The sequence below is a fragment of the Mesocricetus auratus genome, unplaced genomic scaffold, assembly GCF_017639785.1.
Source record: "Mesocricetus auratus isolate SY011 unplaced genomic scaffold, BCM_Maur_2.0 Super-Scaffold_4256, whole genome shotgun sequence".
Classification (NCBI taxonomy): Eukaryota; Metazoa; Chordata; class Mammalia; order Rodentia; family Cricetidae; genus Mesocricetus; species Mesocricetus auratus.
In genome coordinates, this window is record NW_024429182.1 from 121,751,073 (window position 1) to 121,776,436 (window position 25,364).

The window sequence follows — 25,364 nt, forward strand, 5'->3', positions numbered from 1 at the left end:
CCTTGGGCCTGAGTGACAGTCTCTGGGGCTTCCTTTGGGAGAGAGCATTGGGAAGATGAGAGTTTGATGTGCTAGGATGAGCTCCAAGGATAAAGTGGTCCTCACAATCCATCCTGGCCATTAGAAACACTGTAGTCCCCGGATGGCTGAATCTGTGTTGCACTGACCGCCCCCCCCAGGTTCCCCTCATCGCCTGGCTATGAGATGACGTGGCATTTGGTGGAGGGTGACCAATCTGGCCATCTTCCCTGAGAACATGATCCTCTGATGGAAGGAAACAGAAAGCCACATTCCATCATGGTGCCACACTATCTATTAGGTTGAGCTGTGCTTAGCAAGATCTCAGAGAGGGTGACCACGGGTTATGCAGTTGCACCCAGAAATGGACCCACAGCTTTTAGTGCCGAGGTCTCTGAAACAAGCTGTACCCTGGTTGGTGAGCCTTTTCTTTGATTCTGGAAGCTTTCCTGTGCAAGGCTATTATGGAGCTACCTTTTATTATTCTTCCTATATCACTACTTTAGAAGGTGGACCAGTGTGCTGTGTGGTCAGTGGGAGTCTTGTCCTTAGGGGAGAAATCAGTGGAGGGTTCCGTCTACGTCTTTACGAGGATGCTTCCACAGTCCATTCGACTCATCTCCGTAGTCCTTGGACAAATGAAATGGGCATTAGATAAACCTGCTCCAGCCATATTGTTCTTCAAGATGAGTATGGGCCCCTTGAAGTTTGCCTTCTGGAACTGCACTAGCAAGGTCACTAAGTTAAGTGGCGTGTGAATGACTGACTGTACAATTATGTGGAATTGCTTGGGGATGCCTTGGCCGAGACACATCACTGTCAATGCCGTAAACTCCCTACTCATCACCTTGATATAACATGGGCAGCATCACAATCATTGGAGTACATAAATTATCACTGGAGTACATGATTTCCCCCTGTGAAGTCTATTCCTCTCTAAGTGTATTTGTCTTCATGGACTGCGTCGAAAGCACACCAAGCTTCTTGTCCTGTGTTGTGCTGCCATCTGCTGGTCAGGACGTAACAGTGCCTTTCCCCTCAAAGTTCCAAGCTGCTTCTCCTCCTCATCTAACTTTCCTGGCGATATTTTCTCCCCTGTGTCATCATGCATACACCACTACTTTAAAATGTAGATGACCGTGACTTATCTTATCGACTAAGACACACAGAGGAAATGACTTCTGGGTAGATATGGCCTCACACTTCCTCCATGTATGTAGGTCCCACTGAAAGCTAACCCTTAGCCTGCTGAGAAACCCATCTGCTTGAGCTCAAGAAGAAAGAAATGAAAATGCACAGATTAGTTTGGGTCCCACCCAAGGGGTACATCTTATGGGTTATGGCGCCTCTACGTTCCAACATGCAGTTTACCTCAGAGTTTGTGAGCTTCCCAAAGTGCCAGGAAGGCAGGGGTTAAATTCATATTTCGCACTCTTAGCCAAAAATGCCAGACCAGGCTACCCTTATTAGTAATTAGGAGCCAGATCAGCTCCCATCTGAATATGTGTAAGCTAAGTAGCTGACTAATTAATGTGCCTCCTGCTTGGAGGAGTGATTTGGCATTGGCTTGTGAGAGAGGTAGGCCTGGGGAAGGGCGCCAGGGAGAGCTGCCTGACTCCTGTCTGTGATAGGTCAGGGCCCTGGAACCAGTGTTCTGATCCCCATCTTTCCTCACAAGCAGAAGGGAAGATGATGCTGTACTCTGAACACTCCGGGTTGGACCTGCAGTGGGAATGCATCACCATTCACGCAGGTGATTTGCCAGTGAGGAGGAGACTTATTACAGTCATCCAAAGTCAACAGGCTTTCATTAAAGGTCAGCTGTGAGCAGCTCTGAGTGAAAATGAGGCTTGTGAGATTTACCTGTAAATGAGGCAGAGAGCACGGCAGAGCAGGGAGAGCAGAGGGAGAGGACTAAGCCACACACAATGAGCAGAGGTGGATTGCAGGCGTCATGCGAAAGGTCACCACGCTGCTGGTCCCCCACTAGGAGCACATAAATAACACACAGTGTGGCTAATTTCAATTCAGTAAAGTCCCTTACCAATGCCAGTGATAGGTAGTGAGCCCAGGCACATGCTGGAATGTCGTGGACTGTCCAGCCTCACAGCTCACATTTGAAGGTTACAGTTTAGAGATGGACCACATGTCAAATTATGTGGTAAGATTTCTCAGTACAGTCTCTAGCTGTGTGTGAGTCCTGCGTAGTTCTCTTGAGAGTCCTTCTGGATACTTTCTATTTTAGTTGGGTACTGAAAATAAGACTGTTTTCTCCCAATAAAAGGTTTGCACACATTGTGAACATAGGAATGCCATTGGTTACTGTGTACGTAATTGAGCTCCTGTTTTCCTCATTATTGGTTCTGTAATCCTATTGCCTTCGAATAACGACTGCCTTGTTTTCTTTTTCTTTTTTATTGTAGGATAGTCTGTGCTTTGAGAGACTAGCGAGTAATACACACAACACTGTTCAGGGCACTTAGCTTTCTAAGTCCATAGCCTCTAGCTCATTAACTTAGGTTTTACGTGCTCAGTTTGTTAACCCTGCTTCCTTCTGGTGACAGGAAGCCAGTTGGGGTTGGCTCCAGCCCCTCATATGATAAGCCTGTGCTTTTCCATAACCCCAGATCTTTGGGCTGAATTCTTGGCACTGTTCCTGTCTCTCTCCAGAGGAAATGCTCACCATTGTCAGAAGTTGGTGCTCTACACTCATGTCTCCATGTATTTCTATATCTATAAGCATTGCACAATTGGCTTTTATATGTGCTGAGTTTTTGGTAAATACATTATGTGATATATGTCTATATTGATTGTTATTATTATTGGCTTTTCCGGACAGGGTCTTATGTAACCCAGGCTGGCCTCAAACTTGCCATGTAGCTGAAGATGTCTGAGTTCCTCATTCTCCCTTTCTCATATCCCACTAGGATTTCAACTGTGTACTAACCATCCCTGGCATTATACATGCTAATTATTATACAACTTGTTTTTCTTAGGACCCAAATCTTTAAAAATTCATTTATTCTGTGACAATTTCACTTATGTATAAGATACATTCTAGGCACATTCATCTCCCATCCTCTGGTACCCCCTTCCAGCCCCCACCAACATCCCCCTCCTACCAAGTCTCTACATTCGTGTTATTTTGTTTTTGTTTTGTGACTCACTGGATTTAACCCAGATATAGGTGCAAAACTATCCATGGGAGTGTGATGACTCACAGTGGCCGCACCACTAAGGACAATGACTTCTTGTCACCCACAGTCATCTGTAGTTGGTTGCTTTTAGTCTTTTCTCTTCTGGGGACCCGCCATCCAGCTCCCAAATAAATACTTGGAGACTTATTCTTGCTTATGAATGCCCAGCCTTAGCTTGGCTTGTTTCTAGCCAACTTTTCTTAACTTGAATTAGTCCATCTACCTTTTGCCTCTGGGCTTTTACCTTTTCCTATTTCTGTGTATCTTTTCTTTACTTTTTGCTCTGTGTCTGGCTGCGTGGCTGGGCGGCTGGCCCACAGTGTCCTCCTCCTTCTCTTGCTCCTCTGTCTTTCTACTCTTCTCCTGTCTATTCTCTCTGCCTGCCAGCCCCGTCTATCCTTGCTCCTGCCTCGCTATTGGCTGTTCCGCTCTTTATTAGAACCCATCAGGTGTTTCAGGCAGGCAAAGTAACACAGCTTCACAGAGTTAGACAAATGCAGCATAAAAGCGTGCAGCACATCTTTGCATCATTAAGACAAATGTTCCACGGCACAAACAAGTGTAACGCATCTCCAGTTAATGCTCCACATGGGTCATCAACTGCCATCGGCTCGCCTGGGCAGAGCTGGGCTCCGTGGGCCTCTTCCCCGTCGATGACTATTTTTGTGCTCACTCTTTGCAGCCCTATGCAGCTGTGGTGATGATTAGCATAGCTTAACTCATTTACTTCAATTTGAAGTCCATTACATGCATGTCCTGTGATGTATTTTTCTGTTCTCCTTTTGGCGGACATTTAGGCGACAATTGTTCACCATTACAACACTGCTGCTAAAGTAGTCTATTTGTATTAATTTTTTCACTCATTTTACATACCAACCACAGTTTCCACTCCCCCCTCCTCTCCTCCTGTTCCCTCTCCACCTCCCTTCTACCCTCCCATCCAGCTCTCCTCCATTCTGAAAGGGGCAGGCCTTCCATGGGAGTCAACAAATGTGGCATATCAAGTTGAGGCAGGACCAAGCTCCTCCTCTCCATCCCCAGCATGGGAAATAGGTTCCCAAAAGCCAGTTCAAGTGCCAAGGATAGGTCCTGACCCTACTGCTAGGAGCCCCACAACTGTCACCCACATGCAGAGGGCCTCGGTCAGTCCCATACAGGCTCCCTAGCTGTCAGTTCAGAGTCCACGAGCTCCCAGAGTCTCATGCCAGCTGTCTCTGTGAGTTTCCCATCATGATCTTGACATCCCTGGCTCATGTAATCCCTCCACCATCTCTTCAACAGGACTCTTAGATCTCTGCCCTGTGCGTGACTGTGGGTCTCTGCATCTGCTTCTATCAGTTACTGGGTAAAGGCTCTCTGATGACAATTAGGGTAGTGATTAATCTGATTACAGGAGAAGGCCAGTTCAGAGTGAAGAGAAGACACCGTCTCCACTATTGCTAGGAGTCTGAGCTGGGGTCATCCTAGGAGTGGATTCCTAGGAGTTTCCCTGGTACTGGATTTCTTCCTAGCTCCATCAAGATATCTCTCTTATTACTCTCCTCCTTCCCACCTCCAACCCTCCCAACCCAATCCTTCATGTTTCCACCCCCATCCTATCCCTTCCCTCTCATGCCTCAAGGCAAAAAGCATTCTTGTGAAAGAATTTTTATAACTTGTATAACTAAAAGGATTTCTGAGCAGGAAGGGGCTTGCTTAGATGTGCTCACATGAAAAATCTGCTCTCCCTATGCCAAAGGTTCTCAACCTGTGGGTGGAAACTCCAAACAACCCTTTTACAGGTATCACCTAAGACCTTTAGGCAACATACATATTTTCATTATCAATTATAACAGTAGTAAAATTACAGTTATGAGGTAGCAATGAAAATAATTTTCTGGTTGGGATCACCACAGCATGTAGAACTGTATTTAAGGGTCACACACAACATTAGGAAGGTTGAGAACCACTGTTCTATACTTTTAAATATTTCTTTGTACATTTTAAATGTGTGTGTGAGAGAGAGAGACAGAGACAGAGAGAAAGAGAGAGACAGAGACAGAGAGGTGTGGTGTGGGCACATGTGTGCCACAGCCTGCAGAGGACAACTTTGTTGGAGTCAGTTTTTCTCCTCACACTTTTATGTGTGTTCTGGGGCTTGAACCCAGGTCCTTAAGTTGTCTGCACTGGCTCCTGCTATAGTTTTGTCTGTCGTCTGTCTGTCTGATGTGATTTTTAAAAAATCTTCCTTCTTTCAACAATCCACCCCACCATTAATCCCCCACACAGGGTCTCATTATGTAGACCTGGCTGTCCTGGAACTCACAACATCCATTGGGGCAGCTTAACCTCACAGAAATCTGCCTGCCTGAGCCTTTAGAGTGCGCCGCACCCAGGCCTTGTATTTGTTACTTATGTTTGTGTTTGGGGCGCTTCCTCCTCCTCTCTCCTCTTCTGTACCTTCTTCCTCTAAAACGCACTGTTTCATCTTCTTATTCCCTTACGGAAATTATTTATCCACCAGCATCTCTTTAAGGATTTCTTCTGCCAGATTCTCTCCCCCTTTCATCTCTAATTATGAGCAGTACCTGTTCTAGACTGTCCGGTATCTCCTCACAGCATTTACATGTCCTTTTCTGGCCTCCTTCACTCTTCTCCTTTTGTTTCCCTTCTGGTAATTTCTCTTGAGTTATGTGTAATTTCAGCAGGTCCCTCTGCTCATCGTGACAAGGATCCTAATGAGTCTATCAAATGTGTTCTTTATAAAAAGAATGTTTTTGATTCATCCTTTGACAAACTTTTGCAGATATCTGCCAAATCTTGGTCATATCCAACCATAATTTCCCTCATACTCGCTCCTGGGATCCCCTAACACTTCCCCCTTCACCTTCATCTCCTCCTCTTCCTCCTCCTTCTCCTCCTCTTTTGATCACTAAGTTCAGTTGGTGCTGTCTGTATGCACACAGGTGTGGGGCCACCTACCACAGTGTGGTGAACCTGCACATGGGCATACCCCTGAGGACAAGTGACTCTCTCTTCCCCAGCAGCCATCAATTCCCACTAGCTCCCAGCTAGAAGAAGAGTCTCAAGAAGAGCCCTCTCCCGTCTATGCTGGCGTGTTGACTGGCTTGCGGATTACCCGTGCAGGTAATCATAGCTGCTGCCGATTCGTGAGGGAAACAGCCCTGCTGTGGTCCTTGGCCAGCATTTCACAGCGCCCCCTCTATCCTCAAGCTCTTGCGTTATTTCTGTCCCTCTACTGCAGTATTTCCCAAGCCTGGGTGGTGGCTGGGTACAATACACTCTGTCTTGGTAACTATCACACTCAATTTTAATCATCGACCTTTTCTTTAAAGTCATTCTCTTGATGGTGACACCATCAAACCACAACCTTGAGGACTACAATGGTACAAGTCCGGTGTCCTTTGGATCACCTGGTGGACAAAGCATTGAGAATAAAGGAGACTAAAGCAGACTATTTCAATACTGATTCTCTTTTAAAATTGAAAATGTGCCATTTAAGTTATTTAAGTTGTCCTTTGACACCTTCATGCATGTATAAAATGTATCCTAGTTATTCTCACCTCCACGCTGTCTTACCTCCCTCTCACCTCTGCCAACCATACTTCGCATGTTTATGTCTTTTTGTTTGTCTGTGACCCACTTAGTTTAAGCAGGGCTCCCACATGACTACAGGCTTGGAACTATCCGCTGGGGCTGGGTAGGCTCAGCAGAGTTGTCAAATAATAGTTTTGTTCCAGACTCTACATTACTAGTGGCTTCTCTTAACCAGAGACGGGATCTCGCTACATGCCCAGACTGCCTCTGAATCCACAATCCCCTGCTTCAATCTTCCAAGCACTGGACTTGAAGGTGGATACCAATGACACCTGTTTCTTGGTCACGTTGCTTTCGGCCTTTGAACTCTCCTGAATGAGGAATGTTGGGATGGCTCAGTGTGTAAGTTAGGTATTAGGAGAGGTGATTTATGTAAAGACAGACTCATAAAATATGTGTTGGTCCTTTCTCCTTTTATCTTTTTTTCTTTATAACTTTGGCTTTTTATAACCCACTTGGAGATACATTTTAAGATCGGCCTGCGTCAGACTCGGTTTTGATTTATGGCTTGGCTTTCTTACCCACCGTTGGAAGAATATTAAAATACCTCTGAAGGCTACATCGCCAGCCTATTATTATAGTAAAGAGAAGGATGTCTTAAGAAAGGCAAAGGCAGAGACAGGAATAGCTGTCCCACGTAAACACATCTGGTGTGCAGTATTTGAAACCACAGACATCTTCCTGTAATAAAGTGTCCCAGTTATTGTTTTGTTTCTCTCTTCCCCTCCCTTCTCCTACTCCCCCTTTCCCTTCTGTGGCAGGGTCTCCAATAGGCCAGGCTGGCCACAGAGTCCCAGCTGAGGGTGACTAGAACTCCTGATTTTCCTTTGCCTCCCAAATGCTGGGATACTGGGGCCATAGGCAAGTGCCACCATGCCCCTCTTTTTTCCTCTGTCAGGCCTCACTCCATAGCTAAGGCTGCCCTCTAGCTGACAACTGTTCTCCTAACTCAGCCTCCTAAGTGCTACTTTGACAGGCGTCAGCTACCATGTTCCACTTTGTTTTTCTATAGAAACTGAAAAGTTCAGCTTCCGCAGGCTTGAGTTCAAATGTCCATTCACATTTGTGCCTAAGGGAAATGATTCGACGTTGTTGGGAGCACAGCATGGAGGTCCTTGTGTCCACAGATCTCTCGGAATGTTAGCATGCAGGATTGTCTTTCCAATAGGGGAGATGTAAAACCGGTTCTTCCATCCAGAGAACTGGGAAGTGGCAGTGACTAATAGCCCTGTCATCTGTTTGGCCAGGTCATATCAAGCTCGCACAACCAGGACTGGAAGTTCCTAAGTAGTGTAAAATGATCCTTACACTATCTTTACAGCCAGAGGCTCTCCCAAGGTCTCACAACCAGGGCCAGAGGTGGCTAATAGGCCAAATGACCTCTATGCTATCTGTATGACCAAGACCGGGACAGAGCCTTCCCTAAGCCCTTAGGTTGTTAGTACAGGTAGTAGATCTCTAGAACCCATCTTCTTTGAAGAAATTTCTTATACCCTGAATTAAGTTTTGATGTAATTATGTTTCTTGTGCACTGGGACTTATATTATGCCAGGAAATCTTTTCCCAAATTCTGCCGTGTTTAAATTTGTTGAGGAGAAACCATCTGGGATCGGACTCCCTGAGGTCTTGATCCAGGTTAATGAAGTCAATTTGGACTGAGTTTTCATTCTCACCTCTCTGAGTTCACTTCCATGCTGTTGGAACTACCTGCAGGGTTCTCTTCACAAAGTATTTGTTTTTGTAGATCAATAATTAAAAAAATTTGAAAGTATAATAATCTGGTCTCTGCCTCAGGTAAATGTGATATATAGTTTTTTTTTAATTTAAGAAATTTTGTATTTTACATACTAATGCCAGCTCACCCTCTCACCCCTCTCTTGCCCCCCTTCCCTCCTTCCCACCCCTCAGAGAGGGTAAGGCCTTCCTTGGAGAGTCAACTAAGTCTGGCATACCAAGTTGTGGCAGGACCAAGCCCCTCACCCCCCATCAAGACTGAGCATGGTATTCCACCATAGGGAGTGGGCTCCAAAAATCCAGTTCATGACTGGGTCCTGATGCTACTGCCAGCCCCCCCCCAACAGATCAAGTCACACAACTGTCACCCACATTCAGAGTCTAGTTCAGTCCCATGTAGGCTCCTTAGCTTTCAGTTCATAGGCTGTGAGCTCCCACTAGCTCGGGTCAGCTGTCTCTGTGGTTTCCCCACCACAGTCTTGATCCCCCTTGTTCATATGATCCCTCCTCCCTCTCTTCAACTGAACTCCAGGAGCTCCACCCGGTGTTTGGCAGTGGGCCACTGTATCCGTTTCCATCAGTTACTGGATATAGGTTCTATGATGACAATTAGGGTAGTCACTAATCCGATTAAAGGGGAAGGCCAGTTCAGACTCTCTCTCTCTACTATTGCTAGGAGTCTTAGCAGAGGTCATTCTTGTGGATTCCTGGGAATTTCTCTAGCACCAGGTTTCTCCCTAACTCCATACTGGCTCCATCTATCAGGATATCTCTTTCATTGCTCCCCGCCTCCGTCCCTCCCCCATCTGTCTTCTTTATCTCTCATGTTCCCATCCCCCATCCCCTTCCTTCTACCGCCTCCCATTTCACCCAAGAGATCTTAACTGTTTTCCCTTCTTGGGGAAATATATATATATGAGGTCTCCCTACATATCCTAGGCTAGCCTTGAACTCTTGATCCTCCTGCCTCAGGACCCCAGTGCTGGGATTACAGGTGTTCACCACCATGTCCAACAATGGAAACTAACGATGGTTTCCCAGTTTTATTCTGATGAAGTGGTCAGGGGCTATCACTGTGGCCAGCACTGGCTCAAACCTTCTTTTGGGGAGGTAGATCCCTTTGCAGAAGCTAATGATTCATGTCTCTAGGTTAGGCTCTGAGCAGGGCACAGTGGAACACTGTCAGAAAGTGCATCATCTTGGTATGCTGAAGAGGAACAATGATGCTTAGCACCCTGTGTTTCTCTGTCCCTGTGATCCCACTACATGGCAGTGATGTACTTTGCTTGAAGTATCACTTCTTCCCCCTACTTAGACTGAAGGGTGGGGAACATGATTTTTCTCTCTACTCATAGGATGCAGCACCCATGAATTCTAGTAGCATGCTCAGAAAGGGTTGGCTAAAGATTGAACATGCAAATGTATGAAGAGTGAGTGGCTTGTAATTGTTCACTAAACAGCTTCCTAAACCTCTGACCAAGCTACAGAGGATGAGATTAACAAGCAAGGAAGGGACTTTCTTTTCAGTTATTACATGGGTGTTGGGGCTGAGCCACTAGGCCTCCCAATGTGACTGTACCTCATAACTATCTAGATGCCTTACCCATTTATTATTAACTGGTTGCTTTTAAGTGAAAACAAACAAACAAAAAACCCGTATACCCTTGGTCTAAAGTGAAAAGTTGATCCATCTGCTATCCTTATTATAACAATTTCAGGCCCCATGACTGCTTTCATTTTGTGGCATAGCTCTGAAGATACATTTGAAAACATATGTATCATATTGTCAGCTCTATATTGCATCTTGATTAAAATTGTTTTTTACTTAATATGTACATCTCTTCTTCCGTCCCATTTCCTTCCTGGACAGAGGCTTGCTTGTATCCCAGGCTGTCTGGAAACTCACTAAATAATTCAAGCTGGCTTCAAACTCAAGGCAGTCCTCCCGCTTCAGCCTCCCAAGTACTGTAATTACAAGAGTGAACCATCACACTTGGATCACTTGACATATCTTGAACATTGTTACTTATTAGTACATATAGGTCTGCCTTATTTATTGTAGTGGTCACGTGGTATTATACTGCATGGTATCTGCCTGCCATTTGTCTAGCTCTCATGTTTGCACAGATATACACCTGTAGGTGAATATGTATAGTAATCCCATATATATATATAGTAATACCATATATATAGTAATCCATTTCTACCATAAGCGATGATGCTGTACAAGACCAGTGTATTTCCTTGAACATGTGAGCAAATACATATAAGACGATTCCTAAGTCAAAGGAGATGTAAAATTTAAATTCTGTGAAAAAGTTCCCCCAAAGCAGCTACACTGATTACACTCTATTTTCAGTCTGCTCACATGTAGGACTATCCTGGGGCTCTGCACGGGTTCAAGGCTCACGGGAAAATGAGCGGTTGGTTATATCTTCATTTCATGCTTTTCCCGTTTTTTTGTCATTCTGATGGCAAGGTCTACAGATCTGAATTAGGGAGCTATGCCATTCGTGCAGAGTCCTCTATGTGCACCCAGACCAGATGTTGTCTCCCGTGACTCCAGAACCTATTGTCAGTAATAGACAAGCAGCTGAGGAATGGGGCAGCAGTCTGGCTTGAAATTGTGTTCTAGTACCTTTGCCATGGCGTTCTTGCTTTTGCCCTTGTGTGTTCCCCATTTTGGCTGTGAGTGCTCTTGTCCTGGGATGTTTCACTCAGGGATACTGTCTTCCCCACAGGTTCATAAAGATGTATTTTAAACATGTCCTCTTCGAGGACACATTCTTTGACAAATGCTATTTTGAAGATGTAACATCCACAGATACCTATTTCAAGAACTGCACCATTGAGTCAACCACCTTCTACAACACAGGTAAGAAGATGGACGAACTGCAAGGAGTACAGAAGGTAGATTGGGGTGTAGGAGCCAAAGCCCATGGTCAGGGCTGAAGCAGGAGTAAGGGATTCACAGCCATTAATGACAGTCTTGGTGGGGGAAGGAATGGCTCCTGTACCCAGGGAGGGCATACATTAGGGGCCACTAGATGGCCTGGCATTTGTTTAATCTATACCTCATTTTTTTCACATGTAAATTGAAGCAAAACTTCTGGCGGGTGTCCTCATCTGAATGAGACTGATGCCCTTCAAAACTGCAGTATGACATTCATAAAACCAGCATCCGGGAGGGCTGCATTTTCAACCTGGATTCCTTCCTGGAGACCTTTCATAATTTAAAACTTGCACAATTAAAAACTATTTTCGTGATAATAACTCAAAAGGGAATGTTACCTCTGATTTGGTACATAAGACAAGACACTAAGAGCATTTTAGAATTTCACTGTTTCAAATTTTCATGATTAAAAAAAAAATCACACAATTCTACTACTTCACCGCCCTCGCTGCTCACCACAGCTTCAGGGCCTTGTGCGTGCAGGACCTCGCCGGTCTAGCTGGGACACACGGTAGCTCATTGTTACCAGAGCCCTCCCTACAGGGTCTCAGTGGAGGCATACATTCTGATTTTCCCCGTCTTAGAGCTGAGGAAACAGACTTAAGCAATTGATCAAGGCCACAGCTGGCAAGGAGATAGATTGGAGATTGTTTCTCAATTACCTGGCTCAGAAAGCTGTACTCTGCACAGACGGCTCGTTTCACGCCCTTATTTATGCTTGCTCCTTGGCATCAGTGTCAACAGACAGTTCTCACATCATCTTTTCTCTTATACGCTCAGCTTCAGAAGGTTCAATATCTGGTCTCTAACATCCCCCAGCGTTTAATAATCTGTTACTGGACATACCTTCCTGAATTTCTTCCTAGCTTTACCTTAAAACATGACTAATCCCAGAAGTTCTGTTTGTTATTAAAAACTGTCATACTGTTCTATTCTTTCAGGTTTCAATGATGCTGTTCATTTCATTTGCATACGCAACACAAGCATTTTTTTTTTTTTGCCAGTATTTGTAGTTGGGAAATGTCATAGCTGGGAGAAGCAAAGGCCACAGTCAGGTGTATTCCTCCGGGTGTGTGTGTGTGTGTGTGCGCGCGTGTGTGTGTGTGCGTGCGTGTGTGTGCATGTGCGCACACATGGAAGCCAGAGGTTGATGTTGAATGTCTTTCCAATCACTTCTCCACCTTACTTTTTGAGAAAGGATCTTTCACTGACCCTGGAGCTCACTGATCCAGCTATACTGCCTGGTCAGCAAGCCCTGGAGAGTGTCCTTGGCCACTTCCCCAAATCTAGACTTATAGGTGTAGGATATTATACTTGGCTTTTTTATACAAGGGCTAGGGATGGGAACTCAGGTCCTTTTTTAAAATGTAAGAAATGTTTTTTTCCTTCCTTTTTTTAGAAAGGAAATTTAAGTTAGAAACAAGCTTGTTTCACATGCCAATCCCATCTCCCTCCCCTCCTCCCCCACCATTCCCACCAGGCTCCCCAGTCCCCCACCCAACCTTCACTCTGATCCCCAGGGAGGGTGAGCCCCTCCATGGTGAATTTCCAGAGTCTGTTATTTCATCCAGGGCAGGGCCTAGGCCCTCCCCAAAGAGTCCAGGCTGAGAGAGCATCCCTCATTGTGGGATGGGCAGCCAAAGTCTGTTTGTATGCCAGGCATAAATACTACCTAAGGTCCCATAGATTGCCTAGGTCTCCTCACTGACACCCACATTCAGGGGGTCTGGATCAGTCCCATGCTTTCCACACAGTCTGGGGTCCAAGAGCTCCCCCTTGTTCAGGTCAGCTGTTTCTATGGGTTAAACCAGCCCAGTCTTAACCCCTTTACTCATCAGTCCTCCTTCTCTGTCACTGGATTCCAGGAGTTCAGTTCAGGAACTCAGGTTCTTATGTTTGTGTGAAGAGTGCTTTACCATCTGAGCCATCTCCTTGGCCTCTGTATGCATTTGGTCTTATAGGTGTACATTCAGGGAGACTATTGTTCGTGATAGGGTCAGCCATCAAACCCTCAAACCCAGATTTCCGTACTTAGCATTCTTTTCTCCTAGAAAAGTTGGTCTTTGACAGTGTCAGAAAACATGTGAGTTATTTTCACAGCAAGTAGCTTTTACTTTTGAGAACGGTTAGGGTTTTGAATAAGCTACTACTTCCTGGGCTCTACAGTAGACAGTTCAGGCTGGCTCTGATTCTTGTGTGTGTGTGTGTGTGTGTGTGTGTGTGTGTGTGTGTGTGTGTGTGTGTGTGAGTGTGTGTGTGTGTGTGTGTGTGTGTGTGTGTGCTCCCAGGATGTTGTTGATCAGGAAAATTAATACCAAACTTTCCAGTGTTAAAACACATGCGCACCCATGTTCATCCTTTCACAGACAGCACTTTATAGTAATCTATTTTGTCAGTCCCTAACTCCAGTTCTTAAATTATGCTCTCTACGATGGATTACTTCGGAGTATCACTTGATTGGGACAGATGGGATTTTCCAGGCCTGGGGAAATGGTCCTGGATAACATGCTTACCACACATGTGAGGACTGTAGTTCACATCTTCAGAATCCCGTAAAGCCCAAGCACTGGAGGGGTAGAGATGGCATCTCAGGGCAAGATGGCTAGTTTGAGTAGATGGAATAAGTGAGCTCCACTCTCAGGGAAGGACTCTGCTTCAATAAGCTAAGTGAAGAGACATTGCGAAAGATGTCCAACAACTTCACATATTAATATGCATGTGCACACCCCCCACACGCCTGCGTGTAACTCACACGTACTCATGCACATACCACACAAACAACACAAACACACACATGTAAAATATATCTCCAAAATTGTTACCAGTTTCATTTCTCTTTATTGTAGGAAGTTGAATATTACATGTTTGGTCAAACATCACTTTGACTTAGAGGTCACAGGTTGACCCTAAAGCAGGCATCTCTGTGTTTGCTTTTCTTGCCCCAGCCCCCAACCAATCACAAGAATCAAGGCTTCTTTTTCTCCCCAGATCTCTACAAGCACAAGTTCATCGACTGCCGGTTTATCAACTCTACCTTTCTGGAGCAGAAGGAGGGCTGCCACATGGACTTCGAGGAGGACAACGATTTTCTGATTTACCTTGTCAGCTTCCTCGGCAGCCTGTCTGTCCTGCCTGGGAACATAATTTCTGCCCTGCTCATGGATAGAATCGGAAGACTCAAAATGATTGGTGAGTTGCTCCCGGTGGAGCATTTGGTCTCCTGGCCACGATGGTTTGCTTTCTTCTTTTAAAGAAATATTGCATGAGCTAAGGCTGCTGTAAAACCGAGCAGGCACATTCACAGAATCCTAGGGTTTTATACAAAGGATTTGAAGGTGCTGGGGAGGGGTTCTACATCATTTCTAGGGTGTTCTATTAGCACTCCCATAAACAATGATCAAATATATCCACCACACCTCCCTCATAAAATTATTATAGGAAAGATATTTAATGTTCTTTAAAGATAGTTTGATGATTCAAGGCAAACCATATTATTATTATTATTACTATTGTTTTTTGGGGACAGGGTTTCTCTGTGTAACTTTGTAGACCAGGCTGGTCTCAAACTCACAGAGATCCACCTGCCTCTGCTTCCCGAGTGCTGGGATTAAAGTTGTGGGCCACTGCCATCTGGCTCCATATTACTTTTCCTATTTAAAAGCAACTTTCTGTTGATTGATAGTGGAAATGAGAGGGGATAAGAGACATAATAGAGATATGACCAAATTCTATTATGTGTGTATGAAACTGTGAAAGAATAGGTGAATAGGTAAAGAATAAAAATTATTTTAACAAATAGGTTAGGCTTTGTTGGACAGACCCATGTTGAAATCCTTGCACACATGACCATTTGATTTTGAACATATGCCTTTCTCTGGATTTTGGTTGCCTAATAATATGAGGTGGAATAGCTGGGAGGATTTTGAATATAATCTAGCTCAAACATCTGCCTTGCTTTCTTTCGCCAAGACATGCACCATTTGGTACCAAAACACAATGCTGTGAGGGGTCAATAAAAGTGAAATGTGCACATTGAGGGCCAGGAAGTCTGTGTGCTACCTGTGAACTAACACCAGAGCTAGCAAAGTGGAGGCACATTAATAAAAAGCCATTAAGGATCTTCCCCCAGGATGTTGTTGATTAGGAAAATTAATACCAAACTTTCCAGTGTCAAAATACAAAGGGAAACAAAATCAATCACATTGTCATTTTGTTGGTGGAAAGAAAATAGATCAAATCTTCATGGAAAGAAACCTTTCTTGGTGTTTGGAATGTACTGGATATCATTATTATAAATAGGAGGTGAATATTCAAAAATGTGAACACAAGATGTGTATGTGGTTTGGCATTTTCATCTCATCGGAAAGATGGAAAATCATTTTATTGTACCTCAGAGTGAGTTGCCTTTGTTAGGGGAAGTGTCCTTCAGTTCCGGAGTCTCTTCAAGGACACACACACACACACACACACACACACACACACACACACACACAGAGAGAGAGAGAGAGAGAGAGAGAGAGAGAGAGAGAGGGAGAGGGAGAAGGAGAGAGAGAGGGAGAGGGAGAGGGAGAGGGAGGGAGGAAGGGACAGGCAGACAGACAGACAGAGACAGGGAGACACACAGAGGAGAGAGAAATAGAGATAGATAAATATAGACAGAGAGACAGACACAGAGAGAGAGACAGAGGAAAGAATTAGTGATAGAGAGGGGGAGGGGAGGAGGGCGAGGTAGAGAACACACCAGTGCTAGCATGCTCAGGTCATGACTGCTCAGTGTCTGCACCCCTCACCTTTACAGAAAGGCCTGGGGCCATGGACCAGCCGCAGCACTCTCAGTTCATAAGGAGGGCTAGTCACTTGCTCATTCGGTGAACTTCCCTTATACTCTGTCAGGATGGGATGCAGGGAGCATCCTGGCTGCTGTAGCTGCTGCAGCTTTGTCCTGCTCTTGTCTGGTTGGAGTCATTTCTTATTAAGGACAATGTAGAAGTTCTCTTAATGAGGTCGTTGCTCAACCATTTATTCATCTAATAAACATTTGTTTATACAGTCCTTTACCCTGTGCCAGACTGTGGAGGAAGCAATGGGAATATAACAGTAATTGAGACTGTCAACATCCTCATGTTTAAAGAGCAAACGAGAGAGAGAGAGAGAGAGAGAGAGAGAGAGAGAGAGAGAGAGAGAGAGAGAGAGAGAGAGAGAGACAGACACAAGCTAGAGATTTCATTTAACTAACACCAGGATGCTTATTATCCGCCAGGCTGGGTTCCAAGCATCTCATAAGCATTAATACATTTGAACCCTCACCATAACATAACCCTGTGGGGTAGGTACTCTTTTTATTAACATTTTACAGATGGGAAAACGAGATACAGCAGAGAGGGTAAATGATCTACTCAGAGGCACACAGATTAGAAGTGGTGAGGCTTGAATTTGAACTCAGTCCTCTTAGTCAGATAAGGAGGCAGGATTATGGAAGTCAAAGGGCACTGGGCCCCGAGGCTGTAAGGTAGGAGGAGGTAACACAGAGTCAAGGACGCTCTCCTTCACTGTCGCTTGATTTGGCGGTGTTTTATTCATCCGAATTTATTAGCTAAGCCTAACACTGGTTTAGCTGAGGAGAGCATGCCTTTAGAGCTAATTGTTCTCACGACTCTTGTGACCCCTAGATGCCAGTCCTCCTTCCCCCACACTCCTCCCCTGGCTGTTAGAAAGAACCTGAGGTGCAGGTGGAAGGCTATCATTCCCTAACTCTTTAGCCAGGCTCCCTCCAAGTCCCTGGGTCCTGGTGTGATTCCAGGGTGTGATTCCCACCAGGAAGTAATTTCTTGTTAGAGTCAGATAAGGATTTGGATTCCTGGCAAGGAGAATGCTCTTTCCCACTGTCCTGATGCTAGAGGGCAGGGCGGGGTGGGGCTCACCTACTTATTTATTGGAACCCACTTCTTTTCTTTCTTTCTTTTGGCCCCGCCCACCCTACTTTATGCCTTTCTAGCCTGTAGCCTGCTCTTGCAAGACCAGAACCAACAAGAGGCTTCCCAAGTTCTCCTGAGTGGACTTCCTGAGTTTGGAAAGGGTTTGGTACAGTCCCTTTTAGATGGGGCCTCTTATCACCAGCTCCATCAGTGGGATCCCTCCTGGAGAATTCTCCCAGGGTTGGCCTAGTGAAGACATGGCTGAGGGGCAGCTTTAGATGTATGGCCAGAGTTGGGAGGACAAAGAGGGAGGCAAGCGCAGCTGTCAGGAGCTGAAGGATAACCTGGAAGGAAGAGGTTGTGGTCTTGGAGGGATGTAGTCATTGCCAAAAATGGAGCGTCTAAGATGGGATAGGAGTTGTCCATGTGTTTTGGTGTTGTGTGTCCGTGTCTGGTCATGTGTCCATCTGTCTGTTCCCCTGACCCCGACCCTGTGGGTCAGCCTCTCAGAGGGTTACAATAGGGCTGTGAGGGCAGAGAGATCTCTGGATGGAAATGGGAGTGTCCAAGTCATATTTCTGCTACTGTGACAAAATACCCTAGCCTTTCCACTTCCAAGGAAGAGATATTTTTGATTCCTGACCAGAGATTTCTGTCTATTATCCTTTGACTCCATTGTTTTAGGGTTTGTGTTAAGGCAGAGCGTCGTTAAGGAGTATGTAGTAGGGCAAAGCCGAGCGTTCACCTCATGGTGCCCTTTGAGCAGAGAGACTTACTTTTATTAAGCTCCTCCTTCAGACTATTAAGCTACGAGGCCAGAGTGTCCCCTCTAAAAGTCCCACCTCTGAATTTTGCTGCCTGTGGCTAATCCTTCATTCAACACATGGTCTTTTTTTTGGGGGGGGGTCAGTCATTTAAAATCCAAACCAGAACAGTTCATAAGCAAAGAAGCAGATAACAGCCCCTCTGGAGTTTTCCCTTCGTAGCCTACAGACCATGTATTCCCATTGGAATCTAAGCTGCATGAGTATGGGTTCTTAATTTTTTATTTTACATTTCTTAAAAAAGTTACATTATAAAATCTTAAATTTAGAGTCATATATAAACGTACAACTACTCTTTCCATGTGCATATGTCAATATTTACATTTCCATATGTATATAATTGTCTTTAAAATATGTATGAGTTTGTTCTTTCCGCTTGAGCTCTTTCCAAGTGGAAGATGGACCTAATAACTCAAGTAACGTGTTACCTCAGCCGAGCCTGTGAGGATGGGATGTGGGCAGATTCTGTGGGCGTCACTTTTCTTTTGACTCTTGTCTTGTCTCTGCAGGTGGCTCCATGCTCATCTCTGCAGTCTGCTGCTTCTTCCTGTTTTTTGGCAACAGCGAGTCTGCAATGATCGGCTGGCAATGCCTGTTCTGTGGGACCAGCATTGCAGCCTGGAATGCCCTGGATGTGATCACAGTGGAGCTGTATCCCACCAATCAGAGGTTGGTCCTTCCCTGGATTTCCCTATAGGACTTAGGTTTCTTTGGCCAGAAGCCTTTTTCCAGCCTAATCTTATACCACACACAGCCTTGGTCTTCCTGGAGTTCATGTCTCCTGGACAAATGCTTTTCTCTCCAATATTGTGCCAGCTGGACCTGGGCAGTCTGGACTTGATAAGACTGAGTGAGGGACAAGAACCAAAAGATGAGAGTAGAGTGTCTCAGGAGAGGGTTAGAGTGAGGAGTGGATAAAGCCTTGTGTATCGTGCAGTCCTTATGGCGGTTGAGCCCAGACCTGCCAATGGGAACCGAGGTGAAGAGGTGAAGACTTGGAACAGCATGGGATGGGGTTGGACAGCAAGGAAGAGAAGTTGTGTTGAGGTAGAGTGGTCCAGGACTGCCAGGGTTCACTCGGTTTAAAAGCAGAGGGTCAAGGCCGTTACCCAATAGGTGTTTCTCTTCATGAAGGGAACCTCGAGTTGTAAGTAAAGCAGCTCTGGATCAACTCATAAAGAATGGGCATGGTATAGAGGACGGGTAAATGAAACTCTGAAAAGCCTAAAGTGACATTGCTAAAGTCCGTGGCAGAGTGTCTTGGGTTTGGATGGCTATGATTGCGACCTTATATGACACTATTGGAAGCTCCTTTCCTGAGACACAGAATGCTAAGTTTTATAAATAGAAAGGGACAGGATAGTGGTCATTATTGAATGGGGTGTGGCTTTACAGGTAGGAAATTTAGGAGAGGGAAATAAAGATACACTTAGAAACAATAGGTAATCAAAAAAATCTTAGAATATAAGTGTTTAGCTATATCAAAAAAGTTAAAAATGCTATCAAAATACACCTGATAATGGGAGAAGTCATAAAACATCTAGAAACCAACCCAAAGCATTCATGAACAAAACCGCAAACTTTTAGTGCAATATAAATGCCAACATAAAATAGAAATCAAGACATGCTTATTGTGGCTAAGACGATTTCATCTTAGAAAAATGTCAAGTGTCATTCAAATTTTCCAAGTTACAATAGTGCATTCAAAATTCAGCAAAACTTTTCCTTCCCTGGAAAGTTGGGAAAAACATCACTTTAAATTTTATTTAGAAAAGCATGCACATGAAAATAGAAAACAATTTAAAGCAAACACAGAAAGGCTAGCGTTGGGGCTGGAGCTTATAACGCTGTCATGTTGTTCAGGTACAGACAGAATCAGTACAAGGTCTGTAACTGCAAAGCTGTGCCAATACTCCTAAACTTTTGATGTAAAAGAGAAACATTTCGCTTCACCAGGGCATGGCCATCTTGAGAATACTGTCCCTGTAAACCAGTGGTTCTCAACCTCCCGAATGCTGCGACCCTTTAACACAGTTCCTCATGTTGTGGTGACACCCCACCATAAAATTATTTTTGTTGCTACTTCACAACTGTAATTTTGCTACTGTTAAGAATTGTAATATACATCTCTGTGTTTTCTACGGTCTTTGGGGAACCCTGTGAAAGGGTTGTTTAACCCCCTAAGGGGTCGCGACCCACAGGTTAAGAACTGCTACTGTACACAGCCAGGGTCAGGACAGGCTGGGTGGTTCCTGATGGCTATCACTGTAATGAGATCTAGAGGTAGTAACTGGTAACCCAAACAGCATGGGGGTTAGGCACTGCGTTTCCTCTCCATTAACAGCTTGAGCAGACGGCTTAAGCTCCTGTGTTCCTACTGTCCCTTGTCTGTACTCCACCACAGACCACCTCTGCTGCACGAAGTAAGACAAAAGGGAGGAAAAACGAAAGGAAGAGGGAGCAAAAGCCACTTAAACCTCTTTCAGGAAATTTCTCAGCAGCTGCAGCTTGGACTTCAGTCTCATTGCACTAAACTAAGTCACGCCCACACAGCCAGCAGCAAGGGACTCTGGGAAATGTAGTCTTACACTTGGGTATCTGCTTTTTCAGGGCCAGCTTGCAGTCTTTGTCCTGAGAGTGTCGAGAAGTGGGTCACTCAAACTTTATTTTGCATGCAGCTTAAGTTTCTTTTTTTGATGTTTTCCTGTAAGTAAGTACTACTTGTAACTAATTTAGTAAGAGATATGCTTGGGAAGATAAGGAAGCAAGAAGGCAATACTTCAAGAAGTTAACAGTGGTCATTAGTCTAGATGCCCCTGCATCTTTATATTATTCTGCATTTCCAGCGTTGGTTAAAATGAAGATGTTGCTTTTATATCGAGGTAAAGAAATTCGCTGCCACACCTCCTCTTCTTACGACAAGGTAAGAACCTAGTGGGACTCATCTATCGAGGCCCAGGACTTCAGAATTCTTTCCTGTGCTCTTCTTTGCAGGGCCACAGCCTTTGGCATCCTCAACGGATTGTGCAAATTTGGCGCCATCCTGGGAAACACTATCTTTGCTTCTTTCGTTGGGATAACCAAAGTGGTCCCCATCCTTCTGGCTGCTGCGTCTCTGGTTGGAGGTGGCCTGATTGCCCTTCGACTGCCAGAGACCCGAGAGCAGGTCCTGATGTGAACAACTCACTGGGAGAAAGATGGGATGATCTTCTCCAGGACTCTCCCGCACAGCCACGCCTCTCACCCCTCACTGTCCATGGACACCACGGACAGCACAGGAGGAGAAACGGACTTCGTGATCCCTAGTTTAGGACCTACTTCAGTTGTCAATACATTTGTAACTCAGGTGATTGACTAGGGTGCTCCGAGTCACCCTTAGGATCCCAGAGCTGAGTGCTTAGCTTCAGGTCTCTCCATCCAAGGCAGGGAGGGGGAGGAGCTGCCAGCAAACACATACAGTGAGCAAGGATAGTATGTGTTTCTCTAAATGAGGTGCGAAGAATTATTTGCATTTCAGACTGACAACAAACAGTTAAGCTCCTCCACATAGCTCCCTGGATTCCTGTGACCTAAGCAGATTGCCTGGGTTGGGAGTTGGGGGTCATCACATGAATACTGGGCAAGGAGAACAGGATATACATTTGTATTTGAAAGTATCACCTATCATATTTTCCATTTTAAATTGGCACAGTAGTATTGAAGATACCCTGATATAGGAAAACAACATATTTAAACAAATTCTGTATAGATTGACTTTTCTTCCCAAGCGTCCTCAACTTTGCACGATGAAGAGGTGATACATTAAGGATGATATTTATGATTTTGCTCTAGTCAGATAAACCTGAAGATGTGTATTCTGTAAACTAAGTTTGTATATAACAGTTTTGAGGTTTTATTTCCACAAATGGAAGCTGCTAATGTTGCCAGCATTTTAGCCATATTTTGGGGGAGGACTTGCCTGCCATTCAAGGCCCCAGGAAACTTGGTGCAATTTGATGACAGATGAGCATAATTTCAATACAGCCATCAAGCTTGCTGTCAAGGGGATGCACCAAGCAAGCCACGAGCAGTTTCCTTCACCTTGGAACTTTTCAATTTAGTGGGGTAGTTACTTTTCTCTCCTATGTTGTTGATCACTTGTGAAGCTCAAATCCAGAACCGTTTGACTCTGCCATTTACCCAGAAGCAGCAGGAAGTGTTTTATGGCTGCTGGCACTCTTTATAGAGACTAAAACAACACAGGCAACAAACTAAGGTTGAGAAAAAGTTCTTCAAAGTGTGAGTTCTTCCTGTTTGATTCAGCAGGAGTGCACGATGCACGTTTATTATGATGTTCAGGACCTATGAGAAATCTATGTTCTACATCCTGGTCCAGGACTTTTGAAACAGACTGTTAGTGTGGAAGTTAGAGAGTGATGGGTGTTAAATACATTCATTTCTTCAGTGCTTTAAGGAATCTTTCCTGAGATCCAGTTTGGAACTTGAATATGGAAGGGGGTGGGGAGAGGAAGTCAGGACAAACTGGTCCAGATGGTGTTAGCCATCTATCTGAGGTCTTGACTCGATATTGAAAGAGCAACTTTTTTTTTCATCAGGACTATCTAGCAGTGGTAGAGACAGGGAGCTAGGGGTTCCTGTCACTAGAGCTGTGCTTGCCTGGGCCTGGGGAACACAGTCTGTAAGAACTAGTTGGTTGTCTTTATTTGCAACTCACCCAGGAGCTGTAAAGTGCTAAACCTTGTCTATTAGAAACCTCCCCAACTCTAAATGAGACTAATGGCTATGTTGAGTGTTTTCTCAGCTTTGTGGGATGTGTAGGCCCCATGACAGTTGAAGCCATCTTTCTGTAATCCTCCGGAGTGTAAGTCAGAAGGGGGAAAGAGTGAATTTTTGAGACCTTCCTTCCCATCTTCAAGTCTGGCTAACATGTTTACTCTGCTTCTCTGGTCCTCACCTCTTTACACCTCCCTTACTTCCTGTACAGGGAAGGAAGATGCCACATCATATCTGATGTGACACCCTGATTCCCCCAAATATAAATATATATAAATATACAGAATGTATTAGTGCTTCTCTTGGTGTTTTATAGGCATTAACTAATACAACACTCTGTTGATAATGAGCGATTCCTGTACTATAGCTGCAATATTCTTTGCTATCTTTTCGTGATATGGAATGCATCGGCTAGGATCATGAGAGAATTGTGTAAATCTGTGATTACGAATCCCTCATAACAGTATTCTTTAATGGGATAATACACCTCAGTGAGCAGCTACCACTTGAGAAATGTACAAAACAGTATCTACATTTCCAGCCATATGGATCTTGTAAACTTAAAATCTTATTAATTTTTGAGTGCAGGGGTAGCTACAGCTGTTTGTAGGTTAACTCTGCTTAGTTTCTAAGCTCTGTCTTCTACATTACATTTATGGATCCTTAAACCAGCTACCCAACTAACCAAGGGCAATTCCCATCCCATCCATCACATGGGCCGTGTGAAGGATGTAGCCAGAGTCTGCTGCTCCTCTCTTGAAGGATTATCTGGCCACTTCATAACTGCTGTCACTCCTGATGTGATGAATAAGTCTTTAATAAGAGTCTCTGTGGCAGGTCACTGGGGGATAATGTACAATATTCTTAGCCATCCATTTTTTATTTTGCCCTGAGAGGCTCCTAGTGCATCATAGAGGGTAAAAGGGAACAGCCCTTCCCTCACTGAACAAGACTGTTCACGGTTCACGATGTAGTTTATGATGGTCAGTTTTGGAGTCATGACTTTCAACAGTCTCAACTGCATTGTGTTATCTCCTGATGCTGATTTTTGATCTTTCATTTTATTAAAACTAATTAGTGAAAGAGGTGTCCTGTTTCTGAAATTTGTAGCCCATGGGTTTGAGATCATGTAATAAATAACTCCATTCTCTGAATCTCCTGGCTAATGGTTCATGGCAAAAACAGTAAAAATAAGTGTAAGTGACTCTAAGAACCGAGGCTAGAGATGATTTTCAGGCACCCAAGTCTCTTCTGTGTTCCTAAGGTGACTGAATCCTTTCTTCTACCTTTCTTATTTTTTCATATGTGGACTTTGAGAGGTTGACAGATGTGGCCCAGCCACCTACAGTGCTAGGACTGTACAACAAGGCCTGGTAAGGTGCCGTCTCTTTTTCTAGACTACTTCTCCCAGTTGAACCAGGCTCTTTCAAACCTGCTCTACGGGGCCCCTCCCAGTTACTTCCAAATGGACATCACTGACCTCCTTTGCTGCAGGGCATGTTGGGAAATAGGTTTACTGGGTGCATAACCATCATTTCTTCAAAGTGAATTTCCTGGTACCTAAAAGAAAACAAACCAGTGAATCATTCTTCTTAAATTTCTTGTTCATCAGAATCACCTGGACTGTCTGGGGTGACATCTCAGCCGCTGAAGTCTTGCTTAACAAGTATGAGCTCGATCCCGGGGACCCAACTAAACTGTACATGGTGGCTTGCTAATAATCCCAACACTTGGGAGGTGGAGAGAGGAAGATTCCTGGTATTGATGGACAGTCAGCTTGTTCTCTTTGGGGACTCCCAGGCCATTAAGAGAGATTGCAGTCTCTGCTCTTCTGATGCTCTCCACAACCCAAGAGAGCATGAGCTCTTGGAAAAGGTGGACAGTGTTTGAAGAATGACACCAGAGGTTGTCCTCTGGCCTCTACACTTGTGTGCATGTGTCCCTCCTGACACACCAACACGAATCTGAGAATGTTGCTTGCCCTCATCCCCAGAGACTTGGATTTAGTATGCATGGTGTAGAGTCTGAGAGAACCAACATTTTAAACAAATGTCCACATGATGTGGATGGTATTAGCCCCCAAACTGCATTTGGAGAAGCACAGACAACTTGTCCATAGCAAGGTACTTAGATTTGTTGGGGGTGTGGATGGGGTGACAGAGTTCTTTTTTCACAGTATAAGCCCAGCCAGAATCTCATGTGAGCCCATGAGAAGCAAGAACATTCTTTTCAATATTTCAGTGGTATTGACTAGTGACAGACATCAGGGACTCTATGGTGTTAGTGTGACATTTTCATCCCTAATGACTCTGGGTTCCCCCAGGCGTTGGCCTTTGGGCCATGTCTTGTGGTC

At 44.7% G+C, this 25,364-nt stretch overlaps 1 protein-coding gene across 3 annotated transcripts in view; it reads left to right on the forward strand.

Annotated features, from left to right (window-relative positions):
* Window positions 1-24,165, forward strand: part of Sv2b (synaptic vesicle glycoprotein 2B) — a 185,665-nt gene extending 161,500 nt beyond the window's left edge. For all 3 annotated transcript variants that reach the window (XM_040730190.1, XM_040730193.1, XM_040730195.1), the window contains exons 10-13: window positions 11,288-11,421; window positions 14,488-14,688; window positions 18,748-18,907; window positions 21,233-24,165. In XM_040730190.1, coding sequence (XP_040586124.1) covers window positions 11,288-11,421; window positions 14,488-14,688; window positions 18,748-18,907; window positions 21,233-21,416 — 679 coding nt within the window. In that variant the 3' untranslated portion in view covers window positions 21,417-24,165. The remainder of the gene's footprint in view (window positions 1-11,287; window positions 11,422-14,487; window positions 14,689-18,747; window positions 18,908-21,232) is intronic.
* The last annotated feature ends 1,199 nt before the right edge of the window (window positions 24,166-25,364 follow it).